Here is a 20,545-nt window from a genome sequence, read left to right on the forward strand (position 1 = left end):
TTCGAGTTACTCCCGAGCCAGCAAATTTAGTGCTGAAATTTAGCGGCGAGTGAAAACGAGGGCAGAAATCGGGTAGTGTGAATAAGGCATTAGGTGGCACAATGGTGTATTACGCCAGGGCTTTTTAAACTTTTTGTCCATGATTTGTACAATGATCCAGGCCACACAAACAATGCATCAATATGAAACACAAAACGAAATATACTTAATTAATAAAAATAGTGGTAATCTGGTCCCACAGTGGTTTACAAGATGTAATGTAAAACCTCCACAAGTTAGTTCTTTTTTTTTTTTCTGTGATCCATTTTTTTGTCTCGCGACCCTGACTCGGGTTTGAAAAACCCTGTATTTCTCTTAACCCAGCATTGCTGAGATTCAGGTTCGAATCAGCATCTCTATTGACAGGTCTTGCGACTACACATACATAATTGGCTAAGTCTGAGGGAGGATGGGTATACGTATGAAGCCCTGCGATGGATTGGTGCCCTCTCCAGGGTTTATATTTTCCAGAGAAATCAGACAGGCTGCGTTTATATATATATATATATATCAACCAATATAAAGCGGTTGATGAAAATTACAAAAAAAGGAATTAAATAGGTAAATTAATAAAGTACCTAGTTCTTATCATGATATGCATGCAACTCATCATATAACTTTGCTATCCTTTTTATTTATATATATATATATATAAATAAAAAGGATAGCAAAGTTATATGATGAGTTGCATGCATATCATGATAAGAACTAGGTACTTTATTAATTTACCTATTTAATTCCTTTTTTTGTAATTTTCATCAACCGCTTTATATATATATATATATATATATACTGTATATATATATATATATATATATATATATTTTTTTTTATTATTATTATTTTTTATTTTTTTATTTATTTATTTATTTTTTATTTATGCATTTATTGCATCATTCTTCCTCTCCACCAATGCCGATCCCTGCTCTGATTGAGCAGAACTAACCTCCGACACGTGGGCAGCATGCCGTATGCATCTTATCACCTACACTTTGACGAGTGCAGCTTAGCACTGTGTACAGAGAGACACACCACACCCTGAGAGCACTCTTTTGCAGGCACCATCAATCAGCCAGCAGAGGTCGTAATTGCATTAGTTATGAGAGAGTCCCTATCCGGTTTAATCCCACCCATATCTGGCCGCTCAGCCTAGCCAGCAGGCAGAGCTGAGATTCGATACGATGTATTCAAGATCCCAACTCTGGTTCCAGTGTGTGTTTTTACCGCTGCGCCACCTGAGCGGCCTACTTTGCTATCCTTTTAATTTGTGAAATATTTTGTTTCTTTCTGTTTTCCATAAAAAATGTACTAGGTGTGTAAAATTTGTATCACAGGGGAATAAAGGCTGTCTTAAATGTCAGTTATTGGCATTGTTTATGCTTTAGAAAAAGCCATCATTGTAAGCACATAATTATACTTTATGCTCATAATTATACAAATTCTTTTTTTGTTTCAGGTCTCTGAATCATAATGAGCTCTCCAGTGTTCCTTTTCTCGGAGACGCTACCTCAAACATCACTGTGCTATCTCTGTAAGTTTCTCTTTCATCCCTTGTTTATCAGTTTGATACAATGCAATGTTTTCCGCTACTTGTGGTACTGAATGAGCTTTGCCTGCTGGGAAAAGACTTCTTAATGAATAACTTGTTTTTGTATGTGGAAATAGCTCAATCCTTCTACTTGCTTTGCTAATTAAAACGTGTTATGGCCGTAGAGCTGGAGGAAATGACAGAGATAAGAGCTCCTATCTGATGTTGTGTTTGTGTGTGCGTTCAGCGTTCATAACCAGATTTCTGAAGTGGTGGCCGAGCAGCTTCTGCCATATTCGGCTCTGGAGAGTCTGGATCTGAGCTCCAACTCCATCTCGGAACTGAAAGCTGGATTGTTTCCTCCTATGCAGCTCAAACACCTGTATGTTCTATATTTTTACTAATTAAGTTTTAACACAATATAGGGCCAATAAATGTGATTACACCAGACATTATAAAACATAAAGCATTTTCAAAATCTTTTGTCTTTGCAAACAGCTGCTTTGGTATTGTCATTTGATTTTTACCAAGATTAATCTAACACCAAAGTGGAACCATAATGTGTTCTACACTGATGAGGCATAACATTATGACCACCTTCCTAATATTGTGTTGGTCCCCCTTTTGCTGCCCCATACGCAACAGACTGTGATGCACCGTGTATTCTGACACCTTTCTGTCTGAACCAGCGTTAACTTCTTCAGCAATTTGAGCTACAGTAGCTCGTCTGTTGGATCGGACCACAAGGGCCAGCCTTCGCTTCCCACGTGCATCAATGAGCCTTGGCCGTCCATGACCGTGTCGCTGGTTTACCACTGTTCTTTCCTTGGACCACTTTTGATAGATACTGACCACTGCAGACCGGGAACATCCCACAAGAGCTGCAGTTTTGGAGATGCTCTGACCCAGCCGTCTAGCCATCACAATTTGTCCCTTAAATCCTTACACTTAACCGTTTTCCTGCTTCTAATACATAAATTTTTAGGATAAAATGTTCACTTACTGCCTAATATATCCCACCTACTAACAGGTGCCGTGATAAAGAGATAATCAGTGTTATTCACTTCACCTGTCAGTGGTCATAATGTTATGCCTAGTCGGTGTATGTAAATATTAATATCTGTTATCTAATAAAGTAATTTGATTTCGTTTCCATTTGTATGTTATCAGAACATCTAAACAACCATTAGATTATTCAGGATAAAAGTAATTAAATAAATACACCTGCTAAGATCTAGAAATGTATGGAAACTAATAAAATACATTTCATACAAATACAAGCTTTACCATCAGTAACACAGTTGTTAAAACAGTCGTGATCTACTGTTTATCTCAGGCGGCGCAGCAATCTAACACGCTAGCATACCAATGTGGAGTGTTCTCTCAGCAGAGCCACCGACCTGACTGGTCGTCCTCACAAACACAATTGGCCGTGTTTGAGAGAGGGAAGGTCAGATGGGATAAGAAATCCCAGCTGTGATAAGAGATCTCCAAGACTGGTCAGGGTGTCTGCGCAAGTGGTGGTGGAGGGGAGGGGGCCAGTCACTTGGAGTTTAGTAAGGCTCTCTATGCTTAATACAGCTCTGTGTAACTCTTCATGCGCAAGACTGGCCTCACATGCAAATCCACCAAAGTGTGGGCGAATAAGAACGGGTTGGTGGACTGCTCACGTGTCGGAGGGAGCGTGTGTCAGGCAAATAGACCCCCCTTTGGTAGCAGTCGTGGTCCCCAGCAAGACCAATTAGCAAGGTTATGCTTGATTGGGAGAAAAAAAGAGAAAATGCTTAAATAGGAAAAATGTCAGTGCAGCCCAAATACTACCGTAGCTGAAACGATCATTTATGGAACTAATCACAGTCAAATCAAGTCATCACAATTAAATCAGATATCTACACACAAGTGATTCTGTAAAATCTATGATAGACTGAAGTTTGTGAGGCTGAACTTGTGTTTTGTGGTCTGACTTCAGGAATCTAAGTAACAACAAAATCAGCTTGCTGGAACCTGGTTGTTTTAGCAACCTCACCTCTCTGCTGGTTCTGAAGATAAACAGGAACCGGCTAACACTCCTCCCTGCTAAAGTCTTCACTCTCGCTCAGCTCCAAGTTCTGTAAGTCCAATTCTATTTTCATATGCTTTAAGAAGCTGATCATAGTGACTTTTAGATGAAAGAATCTGCCTTAAGCAATGTCGGTGTTTTGTGGCGCGTAGAGAAAAACATGCGCCGTCCGTGGAATGAACTTTCTGTGTCTCGTCTGTATCAGGGAGTTGAAACGCAATAAGATCAGAGTGGTGGACAGTTTGATCTTCAAAGAACTGGAGTCTCTGAAGTCTCTGAAGATGCAGAGGAACAGCATCACCAAGCTGATGGACGGCGCTCTTTTTGGCCTTGACAATATGGAGGAATTGTAAGTGAATTGTAAATCATTTGATGTGTGGGAGAAAAGTGTTCATTTAAACCAGAATTAATAGTATTAAAACATAATCAGTTACTAATTAGTTTGTTTGTTTATTAGGATTTTAACATCATGTTTTACACTTTGGGTACATTCATGACAGAACAGATAGTTACTCACAAGATTCATCAGTTCACAAGGTTATATCAAACACAGTCATGGACAATTTAGTCTCCAATTCACCTCACTTGCATGTCTTTGGATTGTGGGAGGAAAACCACGCGGACACTGGGTGAACATGTAAACGCCACACAGAAAAGGACCCGGGCCCCACCTGGGGATCAAACCCAGGACCCTCTTGCTGTGAGGTGACAGTGCTACCCACTTAGCCACTGTGCCGCCCTCAATTACTAATTAAAAAGTGTACATATGCTTTGGAAAGTGGTCTACGTCAGTGGTCCCAAACCACCGGGCCGCATCCCGGTCCCGGTCCGTTGGTCATTTATTACTGGGCTGCACTTAAAGAATAAATAATTAGAGCTCGCTACAAGAGCAATTACATCTCCAAAACTCTTCTGGTGTTATTGTCCCCAATCACCACTAGGTGGAAACAGCGTCTCGTTGCAGGTTTACACAGATTTTCTAGTCTATGGTTCTTTTTATTTTAAATCCTCCTGCGGGTCCGTGAAATTATATCTTATATGAAACCGGTCTGTGGTGCAAAAAAGGTTGGGGACCGCTGGTGTACATGACAAGAAGTGCATCAATAACATTGTATGACATCCAAAACCCAGTTCTAGCTGGTTTAGACCAGTTTCTATGTTCTAGCTAAGAAATCTCTGTTAACAGTGAAATCTATCCTACAAGGTCACTGGTATAAAGGGTGATTATTTTCTTTCTGCCTTATCGCGTTCACAGAGTCTCCATGTGAGACTTGGTCAATTCGGTTTTTCTCTGCAGGCAAGATCAGAACTTTAAATTAAATCCAATTACCCGATTGCATTACGCTTCCTCTGTACTGATGCTGATCTCCATTCCTTATTGAGGATAGCGAGTGCAGTGCAGTAGCCGACTGCTTCTTTTCACCTGCACGAGGCGAGTTCATATGCGGATCAGCTTTGTGTACGGAGAGCCACACTTTGATCAACGCATTATTCATCGTCTCTGTGCAGGCGCCATCAGTCAGCCAGCAGAGGTTGTAATTACATCAGTTATGAGGTTGTAATTACATCAGTTTATGTAGCCGGCCAGCCCAGCCGGATGGAGCTGAGTTTTTAACTGACGATTTCGAAATGTCAGCTCTTGTGTGCTAGCGTGTTTAACCGCTGCGCCACCTGAGCGGCTAAAACCCTTTTCTCTCATAATCCGGTCTCTGAGGTATTTCATTGGGCCAAAGGTATTTCATTTTCCGCCACAGATGTAGACCCTTTATTCAGAACTTTGTAGATGCAAATTTTGCAGCTCTACCTGTCTGATGTTTCTACAAGCTTTTTACACCTAAATTTGGGCACTTTGTCCCTGTCTCTCAAGCAGTCAGATTGTATGGAACCGTCTGAAAACTGCCATCTTCAGGTCTCATAAAGGGGTTTAAATCTGGAATTTGGCTAGACCACTCAAATAGATTCATAACATTGCCCCAAAGCCTTTTTAGTGTTATTTTGGCTGTTAAAAGGTGAATTGTCACTGCAGTTTAGAAAATTTTCTCGAAGGATTTGACTGTCTCCTTGTCCCTGCCGCTGAGAAGCAACCAACCCCATAGCATAATGCCACCACAACATATCACCATAGCGATGATATGAGCCAGGTGATGTTCAGTGCCTGTTTTTTGCCAGACCATGTGGTTCAATTTTCTCACATCAGATTAGAGAATCATTTTCCTCATGTTCTTCAACAAGGCAGGCTCAACCATGTCTTTTACTGACTTGCTACTCTGCCATAAATGCCTAAATTATTGGGTGCTGCAGAGATGGTTGTCCATCCAACAGGACTTTTAGCTTTTTTTTTGAGTTACTGATGGGCACTTTCTTACATCCCTGGCCAAAGCTTTTACTGCCCACATGCCAAGTTTGGCCGGACAGCCAACTTTAGAAAGGTTTAAGCTTGTGCCAAGCTTCTTCCATTTCAAACTTATTAAATCTACTGTGGTCCTGCATTACTTAAAGCCTTAGATATTATTTTATATCCTTGCCCTGATTCATATCTTGCCAAATATCGATCACAGAGATCCACAGAGAGTATTTTGGACTCTGTTGCTTGGTTTTTATCATTACATTGCAGTTTAAATCCTTCCAAACTCTGTCTAATCAATCCAATATGATTCAGTTGACACATCTCACAGATAATTTAAACAAACAGGATGCTTTTTACCGCAGTTTAGAGTGCACAGGCAAAGGGTCTAAATACTTTTTGTAAAAAAGAGACTTTTTGATTTTCAGTTGATCTTCACAAAACATACTCGTTTTCAGTTTGTGTGTAGTGTAGTCTGATAGGTATTGGGCACTCGGGTGGTGCAACGGCAAAATATGTTAGCCCATTGCCGCTAAGATCCAGGGATCCAGGATTTGATAGCACAGCTGAGATTTGAGTTCGGATCTCAGCGGTGTTTTGTCCTTTTTAACATTTCTTTTTAACTTCTTTTTAAAATAGTGGATAATTAGTGTGGAGTTTTAGGTCAACTTTAAGCAGATTGGTTTTGTTTTAATTTCCTGATGTTTAAAAACACATCTGAAACGAAAGCCACTGAGAAAGTGGGTGGTCAGTGTTTACTTTCATAATGATATGCGTAACTAAATCTATTTTCTTACTAGTTGTGTGGTAGGGATTAAAAACCTGCTTTAGGAACAGAGCTACGATGGGGCCCAGGTGGCACAGCGGGATATTCTGCTAGCACACCAGTGCTGAGATTCTGAACACCCCGGTTCAAATCTCAGCTCTGCTACTGGTTGGCTGGGCGCCATCTAGCGGGCACAATTGGCAGTGCCCGCAGCAGACACAAATTGGCCACTGAGTCTGCTGGGTGGGACTTGGTGTGTGGGGTCATCAAACGATGTGCAGAACCATGGTTAGCAGACTGAGGTGTCTCATGTGTAGGCTTGGGCGGTATGACGGTATTACGGTAAACTGTTGACAGTATTTAAAAATGGTGACGGTATTAAAAAAATTTGAAGCGCCAAATTTCTGCTTCAGGTTTACCTTGAAAACTGAGACTTTAAGACATTCGCGCATCCACAGTAAGGGAGGGGTAGGCAGTTGGAGCTCACTGATTGGTTGTAGTGATGGGAATTATGGCTCCTTGAAGGGAGCCGGATCTTTTGGCTCGGTTCCTTTTAAAGAGCCGTTCAAAAAAAAATGACTCTTCGGGCCTTGGGAAGCGCTACTGGGTAAACTATAAGACAACCCGGATATTAATATCAATGATGAACAATCATGAACATTTTGCTACCTTGCCTTAAATGTAGGCCTAATTCAAACAACACTTAAATGAGAAAAAAAGATTTATTTTAAAAGAAGAGAAAAAAACTACAGAGAAGAGACATACTGTGGTTGCATCGCATTAAGTTTCAGAACAATCCTCTTTTGTGCAGAGATGTGCCTGTGTTTATTTCTGCTTTAAAACATATGCACCATGAAATAATCAGATTTAACATCCGAGATTACAGCCGATAAGAACTGCGCAGAAATAAAAAATATATATAAAGAGACGCATTTACACTTATGCCTGAAATATTTATTATAGATTAGATAGGATAAGCAATGTTTGACGTTCTGATTGTTCTGAAGACGGTATGATGGTATGAAAATCAGCAATACCGCCCAACCCTACTCATGTGCGAAACCACCGAGGCACAGTTGAGAAAGAAGGGGTTGAGGGACGGTGCGCACATCAGAGGGGACCCTTCTCCAACGTAATCAGGGATCCCCAGCAGTGGAAGACTAACTGGCTTCGCTTAAAAGGGAGAAAATGCATAAATAAATAGAATAAAGACAGCTACATCTCATTATTTTATGGCCAGCATGCTTAATCTTACGCTGTTTATGCTTGAGTTGAGATGAAGGGTTTTGATGTTTCTCTGTACAGAGAGCTGGAGCACAACAACCTCACAGAGTTGAATAAAGGTTGGCTGTACGGCCTCCACATGCTCCGTCTGCTCCGGCTCACCCACAACAACATCGGCCTTATCCGAGCTGACTCCTGGGAATTCTGCCACCGTCTGGAAGAGCTGTAAGTAAAACACTCAACTTCTAAGCTTTAGCACTTTTCAGCTCAAATTCTAAACACACTCCAGTACACAGATTAGCTGATTAAATACTCACTTGTACTGGAGCTCCTTTACATGAGAGGATTGTGCCCAGGCTAGAGTTATGTGTGTTAAAGTGCTTTCAAGTAGCTTTTAATTTGTTTTCTTATTTTGTGTTTTTGTCCATGATTACTAATAAAAACACACACATTCCAGTGCTAACCTTTACCTATTGCATGTTTGTGTTTATCAGGGATCTGTCCTATAATCATCTCACTCGTCTGGAGGATTGGGCTTTTTCTGGGCTTGGGATGCTGCAGAGTCTCAACCTGGGAGAGAATCGCATCTCACATCTGGGAGAGGGAGTTTTTAATACCCTGTCAAATGTCCGCACACTGTAAGACAACACATGATACTAGGGTTTTAATTCTGGGTGTTTAGATTTGTTGTCTAAAGTGTCATTAGCCTGATTATAACTGATTTGCTGTTATTATATGTAACATGCAGATTATTTATCAAGTTAATCTGAAAATATGAATTAATTTTGTGATTAATTATTTAATATCCATTGTATATGTATTTAGATTAAAAAATATGATCCAAGTAGAATCTCAGCTCTGCTATCAGCCAGCTACCCTGCTATGTTGTAATTTAAACCCATCCGCATTTTATGTCTGCGTAGGATGCGCTATTGGTTATTTATTTAGTTCTGGATTATAGTTCAATTTCTCTTATGAGTTTAATATTATCACCAATTATGACATATTACTTCACATTTGAGTCTGTTGAAACACAACAGTCTGATAATTGCAATTGGATGTGTGATTTTTTTTTAAAGCCTAATAGGCAGAACTTTGAGGTCAATTAAAAGGTTGGGAGTTCGAATCCCAGCTCTGCCATGCAGCCATGGTTGAATTTTTGAGCAAGTCTTTTAACCTTCTCAGCTACAGAAAAGCTGGGATGCACAAAAAAAAGAATATTGTTGTACTGTACACGTGTTTATGTATATATGAAAAAAAAATGCATTCTGTTCTATTCTATAACGACAGTTTTGTTCTATATTAAACTGTTTTTTTTTTTTTTTTCAGTGATATACGTAACAATGACATATCTCTTGCTATTGAGGATTTAGTTGGTATGTTTGTGGGCACGAAGAAGCTCAACACATTGTAAGTTTGATTTTTTTAAGGTCAACAATGCCTTGACACAGATTGTTTCAGTGTGTAACATTGTAATATTACTGATTACAGGGTTCTTCAGAGGAACAAGATCAGGACCATTACTAAAAGGGCTTTTGAGGGATTGGGAGAACTAGAACATTTGTAAGTTTCTAATGGTTCTCTTAAGTGTTTTCTATTTTAATATTTAAGATTTGTAGAAGGGATTCTAATGATTAACTGGTTAACCCATAACCAACAAAGAAATCATTGTTTGATTAATGGTGTTGTTAAAAAGGGCATTTTAACTTATTTTTAACAGCTGAAGTTTGATTTAAACGTAGTTTCTGTTTAACATTTTTTTTTTTTTTTTTTTTATAGAAATGATTTGGATTTTGTGTCTCCATATAACAGTAAACATCTTATGATAACCACACTAATGTTGTCAGGGAGAGTTTTAAAACACAGACTGCATTTCTGTTCACTTTGATAAGCATGTTCAGTTAGCACTTGTATTAGACATAAACACCCTAAGCAAAATCAGTTCAGTGTGAAAGTGTTGGTAGCAAACCATTTTGCTGTTCTATATCGCTGCTACATTTGCTTTGTTATACTGGTTTTCAATAAGTAAACTATAAAGACTTGCTGTTGTGGAACTCTGTGATGTGTTATGTATTTTACTGAGACACTATAAGCTTGTTGGTTGACGGTTAACCATCAACTAATAGCAGTCAGTTATTGGTTAAAGAAAAATAGCAAATTTTGTGTCTCTAGCTTGTATTGTTTTTGCATTTACATTTACATCAAATAGAATTCACAGCAATGATTTGTTGGTAAATGTGTTTGATTTTTATCTCTGCAGAGATTTGAGCAACAACCGGATCATGTCTGTTCACCCTGATGCCTTCTCCCATTTAAAACTCAAATCACTGTAAGTTAAAAAATTTTTCTCTTATTAGGTTTCTTTTGTATTATTTAAGACGTATCATCATTGGCATTATTTTTATTTGGGCGCTTGGGTGGTGCAGTGGTAAATTACACTAGCCCACTTGAATTCCAGCAGTGGTGCCATGGGCTGGTCGACATACAGACTTGATTGGCTATACTGAGAAATGGATTGGGTGTGAATGGTTGAGGCCAGCAATGGACTAATGTCCTGTCTGAGGTGTGTTACTACATTGTGCCAAGCGATTCCCAGGAAACCATACCCTGCATGTATCTGACCAGGATCAACGGTGCTAAAACATGAAAATGACACAAACATCATATTTATATATTGTTTTATGCTTAACAATGTGTTCCTTGTCACAAAAGTTGTTCTTATGAGAGTTGCCATTATTATGTTTAAATAGAATGTCTCCATCTTCATTTATCTTACAGTGACCTAAACACCAGCAGTCTCCTGTGTGACTGCCAGCTAAAGTGGCTGAGTCAGTGGCTGATTGACAACCACCTCCAGCAGTCGTGCATCGCTGTGTGTGCACATCCTGCTCCATTGGCAGGCAGAAGTATCTTCAATGTCCAGCTGAAAGAATTTGTGTGTAGTAAGTGACTGGTTGTGTATATCTTTGATGTACTTCATATATCACAGGAATAAAATGAGTGTCTAAATATATAAAAGTCACACAGGCTAGGTTTGTTCACACTGCAGATAAAGGTGGTGCAAATCAAATTGAATGTAACACTGATAATCACTTTGTTGATGGTACGATTTGCAAAAAAACTCAATGTAGCAAGTGCCTGATTCCAGGTTCAATGGCAGAATGTAGCACGACAATTTAAAAAGGAAGAAGTACATAAACAAATACATAAACCAAAGTTGTAAACTCTATCCTCTATCCTATCCTGATTAGGGCTCTCATTAGGACAGCTCATTCCAAAAATGTATCCTGGCCAGGGCCTTAATTTATCACAGGGCTTGACACACTCATCCATTAACCAGACTAATCACAGTAGCCAATGTTTTAGAAGGTGGGAGGAAACATGGGGTCCCACATGGAGAAAATGGAGATACAGATTGTTCGTACACAGGTCTCCCTATTCCTAGAGCTATTTATGTTGTAAACGACTTTCATTTATAAAGAAGGGGCCTTTTTCCTCGCACAGCAACGTTGCAAAACTGCTTAACTGTGAACATTGCCACCTGTGTTCAGCATTTTCTAATTCTTGGGGGGCAACGGCTGTTGTCACTCGCTAACACTTACTAGGAATAAGGAAACCATGCCGTGAAATCTAATGAAATTTTAAAGTATTTTACATTTACATTTTTGGCATTTAGCGGACGCTTTTATCCAAAGCCACTTGCAGTACTGTGGTAGTATATATTGTCTAAGCAAGTGAGGGTTAAGGGACTTGCTTAAGGGCCCAACAGTAACAACCTGGCAGTGGTGGGGCTTAAACCAGCGACCTTTCGATTACTAGTTCTGTACCCTAACCACTAGGCTAGAATCACAAATTTCTGTTTATGGTGGGGCTTGAATCAGCGACCTTTTGATTACTAGTTCTGTACCCTAACCCAGTGTTTCTCAACCTTTTTTCAGTCACGGCACCCTTTAAAAGTATGCAAAATCTCAAGTCACCCCAGTCTAAAATGTATTAAAAAAACTTACACTCTGCATCCCTCGGACTGCTAACACACACGGACACACACCATAAGGTGTCATTTAGGGAGGGAGGGGTAAACGTGACTTACTTTTAATGGGAAACCTGAGCCTGGAATGATGCACACAATCGCCCTATTCTGACAGGGATGGATAAGAGGCAGAAACGGAGCTCCTGGTCCAGAGCCCTCAGTCGCTCCCTGTACTTGTTCTTGATGCAAGTTACACTCGAAAAGCTCAGTTCACACCATGAACTAATCAGATTTACCATAATTTAACAAGTTTATAGTTTATTTCTCAATTATTTGTCATTATACTAAGAGCACTGCTTCTTTTCTGCATGTTCTCTCTGTAGCTCGGTTACGGCTCTCTCAACTCAAACTCAAAATAAGCTTTATTGGCATGACAAATAAAGACATCCGTATTGCCAAAGCAAGTTAGAGAGAAATAATAAAAATAACAGTAAGAAAGAACAAACATATACAAAACAGCACTTTGGATGTAAATGTGCTTTATAAATAAATTACTTACTTACTAAAACAGTTACAAGTGCAAAAAAATATTATATTAATAAAACCAGTGCAAAATAATAACAAAATTATAATATTTACAGTAATGAGGTAGTAATAATGATCAGTCTCTCTCTCTCTCTCTGTGTGTGTGTGTGCGCGCACATTAACTGATCTTTATTACTACCTCATTAATGTAAATATTATCATTTTTATTGTTAATATTTTGCACTGTTTTTATTATTATTTTATTCTATTTTATATTTTTGCACATGTAACTGTTTTGTATATATTTGTTCTTTCTTATTGTTATTTTTATTATTTCTCTGTAACTTTCTTTGGCAATAGGAATGTCCTTATTTGTCATGCCAATAAAGCTTCTTTTGAGTTTTGTGTGTGTGTGTGTGTGTGTGTGTGTGTGTGTGTGTGTGTGTGCCGCTCGCTCTCCGTTTTCGGATTTGAATTTCGACAATAAACAGCTCTTATTATGACTGATTAATTCCCTCTACTGATGGAAGCGGAATGGGTGGATTACAGTCGATAAGAATTGCGCAGAAATAAAAATATATACATACAGTGTATCACAAAAGTGAGTACACCCCTCACATTTCTGCAAATATTTCATTATATCTTTTCATGGGACAACACTATAGAAATAAAACTTGGATATAACTTAGAGTAGTCAGTGTACAACTTGTATAGCAGTGTAGATTTAATGTCTTCTGAAAATAACTCAACACACAGCCATTAATGTCTAAATGGCTGGCAACATAAGTGAGTACACCCCACAGTGAACATGTCCAAATTGTGCCCAAAGTGTCAATATTTTGTGTGACCACCATTATTATCCAGCACTGCCTTAACCCTCCTGGGCATGGAATTCACCAGAGCTGCACAGGTTGCTACTGGAATCCTCTTCCACTCCTCCATGATGACATCACGGAGCTGGTGGATGTTAGACACCTTGAACTCCTCCACCTTCCACTTGAGGATGCGCCACAGGTGCTCAATTGGGTTTAGTCCATCACCTTTACCTTCAGCTTCCTCAGCAAGGCAGTTGTCATCTTGGAGGTTGTGTTTGGGGTCATTATCCTGTTGGAAAACTGCCATGAGGCCCAGTTTTCGAAGGGAGGGGATCATGCTCTGTTTCAGAATGTCACAGTACATGTTGGAATTCATGTTTCCCTCAATGACCTGCAGCTCCCAGTGCCAGCAACACTCAAGCAGCCCAAGACCTTGATGCTACCACCACCATGCTTGACTGTAGGCAAGATGCAGTTGTCTTGGTACTTCTCACCAGGGCGCCGCCACACATGCTGGACACCATCTGAGCCAAACAAGTTTATCTTGGTCTCGTCAGACCACAGGGCATTCCAGTAAGCCATGTTCTTGGACTGCTTGTCTTCAGCAAACTGTTTGCGGGCTTTCTTGTGCGTCAGCTTCCTTCTGGGATGACGACCATGCAGACCGAGTTGATGCAGTGTGCGGCGTATGGTCTGAGCACTGACAGGCTGACCTCCCACGTCTTCAACCTCTGCAGCAATGCTGGCAGCACTTGAGTGTCTATTTTTTAAAGCCAACCTCTGGATATGACGCCGAACACGTGGACTCAACTTCTTTGGTCGACCCTGGCGAAGCCTGTTCCGAGTGGAACCTGTCCTGGAAAACCGCTGTATGACCTTGGCCACCATGCTGTAGCTCAGTTTCAGGGTGTTAGCAATCTTCTTATAGCCCAGGCCATCTTTGTGGAGAGCAACAATTCTATTTCTCACATCCTCAGAGAGTTCTTTGCCATGAGGTGCCATGTTGAATATCCATTGGCCAGTATGAGAGAATTGTACCCAAAACACCAAATTTAACAGCCCTGCTCCCCATTTACACCTGGGACCTTGACACATGACACCGGGGAGGGACAACGACACATTTGGGCACAATTTGGACATGTTCACTGTGGGGTGTACTCACTTATGTTGCCAGCTATTTAGACATTAATGGCTGTGTGTTGAGTTATTTTCAGAAGACAGTAAATCTACACTGCTATACAAGTTGTACACTGACTACTCTAAGTTATATCCAAGTTTCATGTCTATAGTGTTGTCCCATGAAAAGATATAATGAAATATTTGCAGAAATGTGAGGGGTGTACTCACTTTTGTGATGCACTGTATATAGCGGCTTCCAGAGGCGCATTTTAAAGAGCCGTTTAATAGAATCGGATCGTTCGTGAACGATTTATCACTATCAGAATATTTTTGACGGCATCCCTGACGAAGCCAGACGGCACCCCAGGGTGCCGCGCCACCCCGGTTGAGAAAGGCTGCCCTAACCACTAGGCTAGAATCACACATTTCAGTTTGAATATATGTAACCTGTCAGATTTTTAAGCTGTATGTCAATATGGAATTAATTCTGACAGCACTAGCCAGAGATAAAGTGGAGCATTTTGCTTGTGTGCATTTTGGTCAGTTCTGGATTGTGACCTGTTCAGACTAGAGTTGGATATCTTTCAAATAAAGGTCAAAATTGAGAAATGCCTAGTGAGATTTATAAATAAGACAAGACCTCTATTTGGAAAACCCCTGCAGATAAAGATTAATTACAAATGAGATTTCCAGACTCACATTTTTATTCATTTCATTAATAGAAACGTTGGAGAAGAATTGCTTTTAATGACCGTTATTCTGTTTTCTTACCCTCTTAGACGACTTTCCAAAGCCTCAGATGAATGGGAACCCCAGGACCGCGGTGACCCTTCGTGGAACCAACGTGACTCTGAACTGCTCTGCCTTCAGCAGCAGTGACTCCCCCATGACGGCCTCCTGGAGGAAGGACAGAGAAGTTCTGTACGAAGCGTTGGTGCTGGACTACACCCGCTACCAGGATCAGCAGCTTTACTTCACCAGTGTGCTTCACATACTTGCTGTTAACTTTACAGATGAGGGACAGTACCAGTGTGTGATCTTCAACCACTTTGGATCCAACTACTCCACTGAAGCCAAGCTCACGGTTAACGGTGAGTTGAATCATCATATAATCAGTCATATATCGCCTGCAGAGGCTTTAACTTATAATTAATTAGGGCCCTACGAAATTATGGGGAAAATTTATTAATGCTTTATTTCGTGGACCTTGTTTTTCAAAAATAGCAGATTTCACGGATTTTTAAAGAAAAGTGCCACATTTTATGGCAGTCATTAAATAACACTCATAAATTGATTAATGTTGCTGTTTTGACACCCCCTCTGCATGCACAAAATTGGTTGGGAGTTTTCCAAACTTAGTAACACAAGTAGTGCTTTTAACTGCTTTAGACTTCGACATCTTGGACATTTTTTATAACCAATTGCTAACGTAACTGAGCATCTTTAGGGTTTGCTAATTTATAAAGAAATAAATAAACTGTACATAGACAAACAATCTGGAGCATAATACTTTACTGGCTTGTTCTTTTGAGGCGGAGCACAGACTACACAGAGATGATCACGTGTGTAGAGAAGCACACTTTTCCATTAATTATGGAATATGATGTATGAAACACATACATCTTTGTCAGTACACTATACCACAGAAAAGTCTGTTACACTAACTTAATTACCATATGATTGCTAGTTAAAATTTGAATTTCACAGCAAATTGCATATTACACAATAGGGATGTCCCGATCCGATCTCACAGATCGGGATCGGGGCCGATCAAGGCATTTTTAACTGATCGGAAATCGGCTTTACTAATGCCGATCATAACCCGATCTTTTGTTTTACGTCAGCATGTCCGCTGTGTGGAAATACTTTAAATTGGAAAGTAAAACGTGTCCAACAGCGGTGTAATGTCTGCACTGCGAGCGTTTCACCAGGCGGTAGGAGCAGAGCTGCGTTCATTACTGTAGAATTGCACTGTTTATATGGTGTGTGAGTCGAGGATCACTCCGGTTTACAAAACAATAACTTTTAATCCGAGTATGAAAACTTCAGGACCATAACATACAGCTTTTACGAGTTTACGTGTTACAAGACTGAACGACATCTCAGTAGTAGTGATGCACTCGCTTAATAAAGAAATAAAATACACGGTATATTCACAAATTGTCGGGAGCAAAACACTTTATTAACTTATTCTGTTCCGAATAGCGGACAGCCAGAGCCGAGCACGCTATCCCATGCGCTATGGAAGCCCCAAAGGGTCAAAACACACTCACTTTGCGTAGACCCGTCCATCAAACCATTGTCACAATACAAGCACTTTAAGAACTGGCTTTCCTTCATAACAAAAGAGTGACTTTCCATTTTATTTTGGTATTCAGGTTTTACTGTAATGCTGTTAAGTAACTTATTTGTTTTTTTATATTCAAGTTAAGCTGCTACACCACTTGTGAGTGGAGATTTTTGTTCATTTTTAGTGTATCACTGCATTAAACAGAATTATGTTCTTTGAATATAAAGTTCAAAGTGAAACTGTAATTATCATTTTTACTACAATGCTGCACTAGGTTTGTTTACTTTTATTTTGTAAAAGAACATTAAGCAATAGCTTGGATGCAGGCAATTTTTTTCCTACAGCACTGCAGAGCTATTCAGTTGTTAAACATGTACATTGGATTAATTTGAATAACTGTAATGTACTTGAAGTGTGCACTGTGTGAACAGTATTATCCAGTTCTTATCTAGACAATATCTAGAAAATACAAGTATCGGTTTGAGAATCGGTATCGGTATCGGATCGGGATCAAAATTAAAGATCGGGATCGGGAACAAAAAAACGTGATCGGGACATCCCTATTACACAAGTAAACAGCTTATTTCACGGTCCGTGACGCAATTTTCACAGTCATGAATTAAGTAGGGCCTTACTTATAAGGAAGTTCTTTAGCTGTCATGCTTTGTGTGTAGGGGTTCATTATTTCAGGATTTATACTTAGGTTCCTTGCAGTCAGCCACAAAAGACGTTTTAACGAAAGCCAATTTTACATATGAAGCCTGGGGGTCTATCAGCAGAGTGTATTGGGTGTGTTTTTTTTCTGTCAAATACTTCCAGGATGCATGATAAAGAGTCCTGTTTGGCTTTTGGAGGTACTGTTGGTTATGAATATTTTAGCCTCTGTGTTTTTTCAGATCTTTAATCTCTCCCCTGTTGTTTTCAGGACTCTTCTAATTTAATTTCCAATTTTATAAGAACAAACATTATGTGGCCCTCTGGGAAGCAATCTTGTGCGATGTGATTATTCCGGTGTCCCATAATTTGGATGAAAGTGAAGCTTTTGTGCCCAAACAGCACTCGGAAACTAAAGATTTACACTTAAATACAATTATTATAGTGCCGCAAACCAAGGGCAGAGCTTGTACACAGTGATTAGTTATTATTGAAGTTCAGGTTGTTTGTGATCTTTTTCTTACACTCTTTTTTGTAAGATGTTCGACATTAACATTGGTTCAAATGAGGTTAATAATTTATTAAATTGCATTTTTAACCAATAGCATTAATAGAGCGGTGATTAATAGAGTTGCATCCATTTAACCACATCCTTCCTCCACACATTTGAAACCTGACTGAATCTTTATTTGTCGTACATTTTCAGAGCTACCCTCCTTTCTAAAAACACCAATGGATCTTACTATCCGCACGGGCACAGTGGCGCGGTTAGAATGTGCAGCTGAGGGGCACCCGCCCCCCCAGATTGCCTGGCAGAAGGACGGCGGCATCAACTTTCCCGCTGCCCGTGAGAGAAGGATGCATGTCATGCCGGAAGACGACACCTTTTTCATTGCTAACGTGAAAGCAGAGGACATGGGTGTGTACAGCTGCACGGCCAAAAATGAGGCGGGCAGTCTGTCAGCCAATGCCACGCTCACTGTGTTAGGTAAGCCCTTCACGCTTTGATTATTAGGAGATGTGATGTCATAGTGTATTTCACTAAGTTGCAGAATAGTCAGTATTTTTTGTATTTATGGTCATGTGAGCATGCCAGTCATTGTGTTTACATCATGTGTTGCTCCATACAGAGACCCCATCGTTCCAGCGGCCGTTAGAGGATCGCACCGTAGCACGCGGCGAGACTGCCGTTCTCCAGTGCATAGCTCGTGGTAGCCCTGCGCCCCGCCTTAACTGGACTAAAGAAGATGGCCTGTTGATGTTAACGGAGCGTCACTTCTTCGCAGCGGCCAACCAACTGCTTATTATCGTGGATGCCAGGCCTGCTGATGCAGGAAAATACACTTGCAGTATGTCCAACACGCTGGGCACAGAGCGTGGCAACATCTACCTCAGCGTCACACCCTCTTCCAACTGTGAACCAGGTGGCGGTGCCTACGACCAGGACGGTTGGACCACAGTGGGGATTGTGGTCATGGTGGTGGTGTGCTGTGTGGTGGGCACCTCGCTGGTTTGGGTTATAGTCATCTACCACATGAGACGCAAGAGTGAGGACTATAGCATCACTAATACAGGTAGGTTGCAGACTAGATCCTGTCTAATTAGGACTTTTGAATTAGGCGTATTATTCTTTTAGACCCCACGGTATGACCTGGCCTTTTTACTAATCAGAATTCAGAAGTATTCACACACTGGTTAAGCACCAGTGTACATTTGTGGGTAAAGTTCAGTGACCCTTGACCACCGGTCATTGGTCAGTACTGTTTTTAGAGTCAGGATTCAGACCCACAACCTTTCAGTTAGCAACCCACAGCTCTACCTGCTAGGCTACCACTGTCTCAGTAACCAAATACAGCATGGATACTTAACTATGGTGCCATCCACTATAAAATATTTGGGTGTTCAGGTGTACACTGATTGAGTTTCCCACTTTGATATGGTACCGCTATCAGAGCTCTAACAGTAACAAATTCTAGTGATAATCAAGTCACTTCTGTTAACAGGGAGAGTCACATGCATGATCTACACCATTCGTATTTCTTTGTTTTGGCTGCTCTCGTATTAGGGGGCTTCACAGTGGAGCATTCTGGTCTGCATACATGAACTGGCCCAGGAGATGCCCTTCCTGATGCAATTCTCTTTATTTTATCCCTGCATGGGACAAGCACTCAACAATCCAGGACCAACAGATACAAAAAAAAGTGTGGCAACTAAATCTATCTTTGTGCTTTTTGTGTAGTAATGCAAATTCAACAACCATTTTATATATATATATATATATATATACAGTGTATCACAAAAGTGAGTACACCCCTCACATTTCTGCAAATATTTCATTATATCTTTTCATGGGACAACACTATAGAAATAAAACTTGGATATAACTTAGAGTAGTCAGTGTACAGCTTGTATAGCAGTGTAGATTTACTGTCTTCTGAAAAGAACTCAACACACAGCCATTAATGTCTAAATAGCTGGTAACATAAGTGAGTACACCCCACAGTGAACATGTCCAAATTGTGCCCAAATGTGTTGTTGTCCCTCCCTGGTGTCATGTGTCAAGGTCCCAGGTGTGAATGGGGAGCAGGGCTGTTAAATTTGGTGTTTTGGGTACAATTCTCTCATACTGGCCACTGGATATTCAACATGGCACCTCATGGCAAAGAACCCTCTGAGGATGTGAGAAATAGAATTGTTGCTCTCCACAAAGATGTCCTGAGCTATAAGAAGATTGCTAACACCCTGAAACTGAGCTACAGCATGGTGGCCAAGGTCATACAGCGGTTTTCCAGGACAGGTTCCACTCGGAACAGGCTTCGCCAGGGTCGACCAAAGAAGTTCAGTCCACGTGTTCGGCGTCATATCCAGAGGTTGGCTTTAAAAAATAGACACATGAGTGCTGCCAGCATTGCTGCAGAGGTTGAAGACGTGGGAGGTCAGCCTGTCAGTGCTCAGACCATACGCCGCACACTGCATCAACTCGGTCTGCATGGTCGTCATCCCAGAAGGAAGCTGACGCACAAGAAAGCCCGCAAACAGTTTGCTGAAAACAAGCAGTCCAAGAACATGGATTACTGGAATGCCCTGTGGTCTGACGAGACCAAGATAAACTTGTTTGGCTCAGATGGTGTCCAGCATGTGTGGCGGCGCCCTGGTGAGAAGTACCAAGACAACTGTATCTTGCCTACAGTCAAGCATGGTGGTGGTAGCAT

The 20,545-nt window shown here is 40.5% G+C and overlaps 1 protein-coding gene across 1 annotated transcript in view; it reads left to right on the plus strand.

The window, feature by feature from the left end:
• The window catches only part of lrig2 (leucine-rich repeats and immunoglobulin-like domains 2), a 35,836-nt gene that overhangs the window by 7,794 nt on the left and 7,497 nt on the right, over positions 1-20,545 (plus strand). The window contains exons 2-14 of the mRNA XM_062996614.1: positions 1,496-1,570; positions 1,815-1,949; positions 3,537-3,677; positions 3,832-3,975; positions 8,042-8,185; positions 8,455-8,598; positions 9,290-9,370; positions 9,452-9,523; positions 10,221-10,289; positions 10,739-10,902; positions 15,169-15,480; positions 18,040-18,321; positions 18,464-18,907. Of these exons, the coding sequence (XP_062852684.1) occupies positions 1,496-1,570; positions 1,815-1,949; positions 3,537-3,677; positions 3,832-3,975; positions 8,042-8,185; positions 8,455-8,598; positions 9,290-9,370; positions 9,452-9,523; positions 10,221-10,289; positions 10,739-10,902; positions 15,169-15,480; positions 18,040-18,321; positions 18,464-18,907 (2,207 nt within the window). The remainder of the gene's footprint in view (positions 1-1,495; positions 1,571-1,814; positions 1,950-3,536; positions 3,678-3,831; positions 3,976-8,041; positions 8,186-8,454; positions 8,599-9,289; positions 9,371-9,451; positions 9,524-10,220; positions 10,290-10,738; positions 10,903-15,168; positions 15,481-18,039; positions 18,322-18,463; positions 18,908-20,545) is intronic.

Source organism: Trichomycterus rosablanca, chromosome 6, assembly GCF_030014385.1.
Source record: "Trichomycterus rosablanca isolate fTriRos1 chromosome 6, fTriRos1.hap1, whole genome shotgun sequence".
Classification (NCBI taxonomy): Eukaryota; Metazoa; Chordata; class Actinopteri; order Siluriformes; family Trichomycteridae; genus Trichomycterus; species Trichomycterus rosablanca.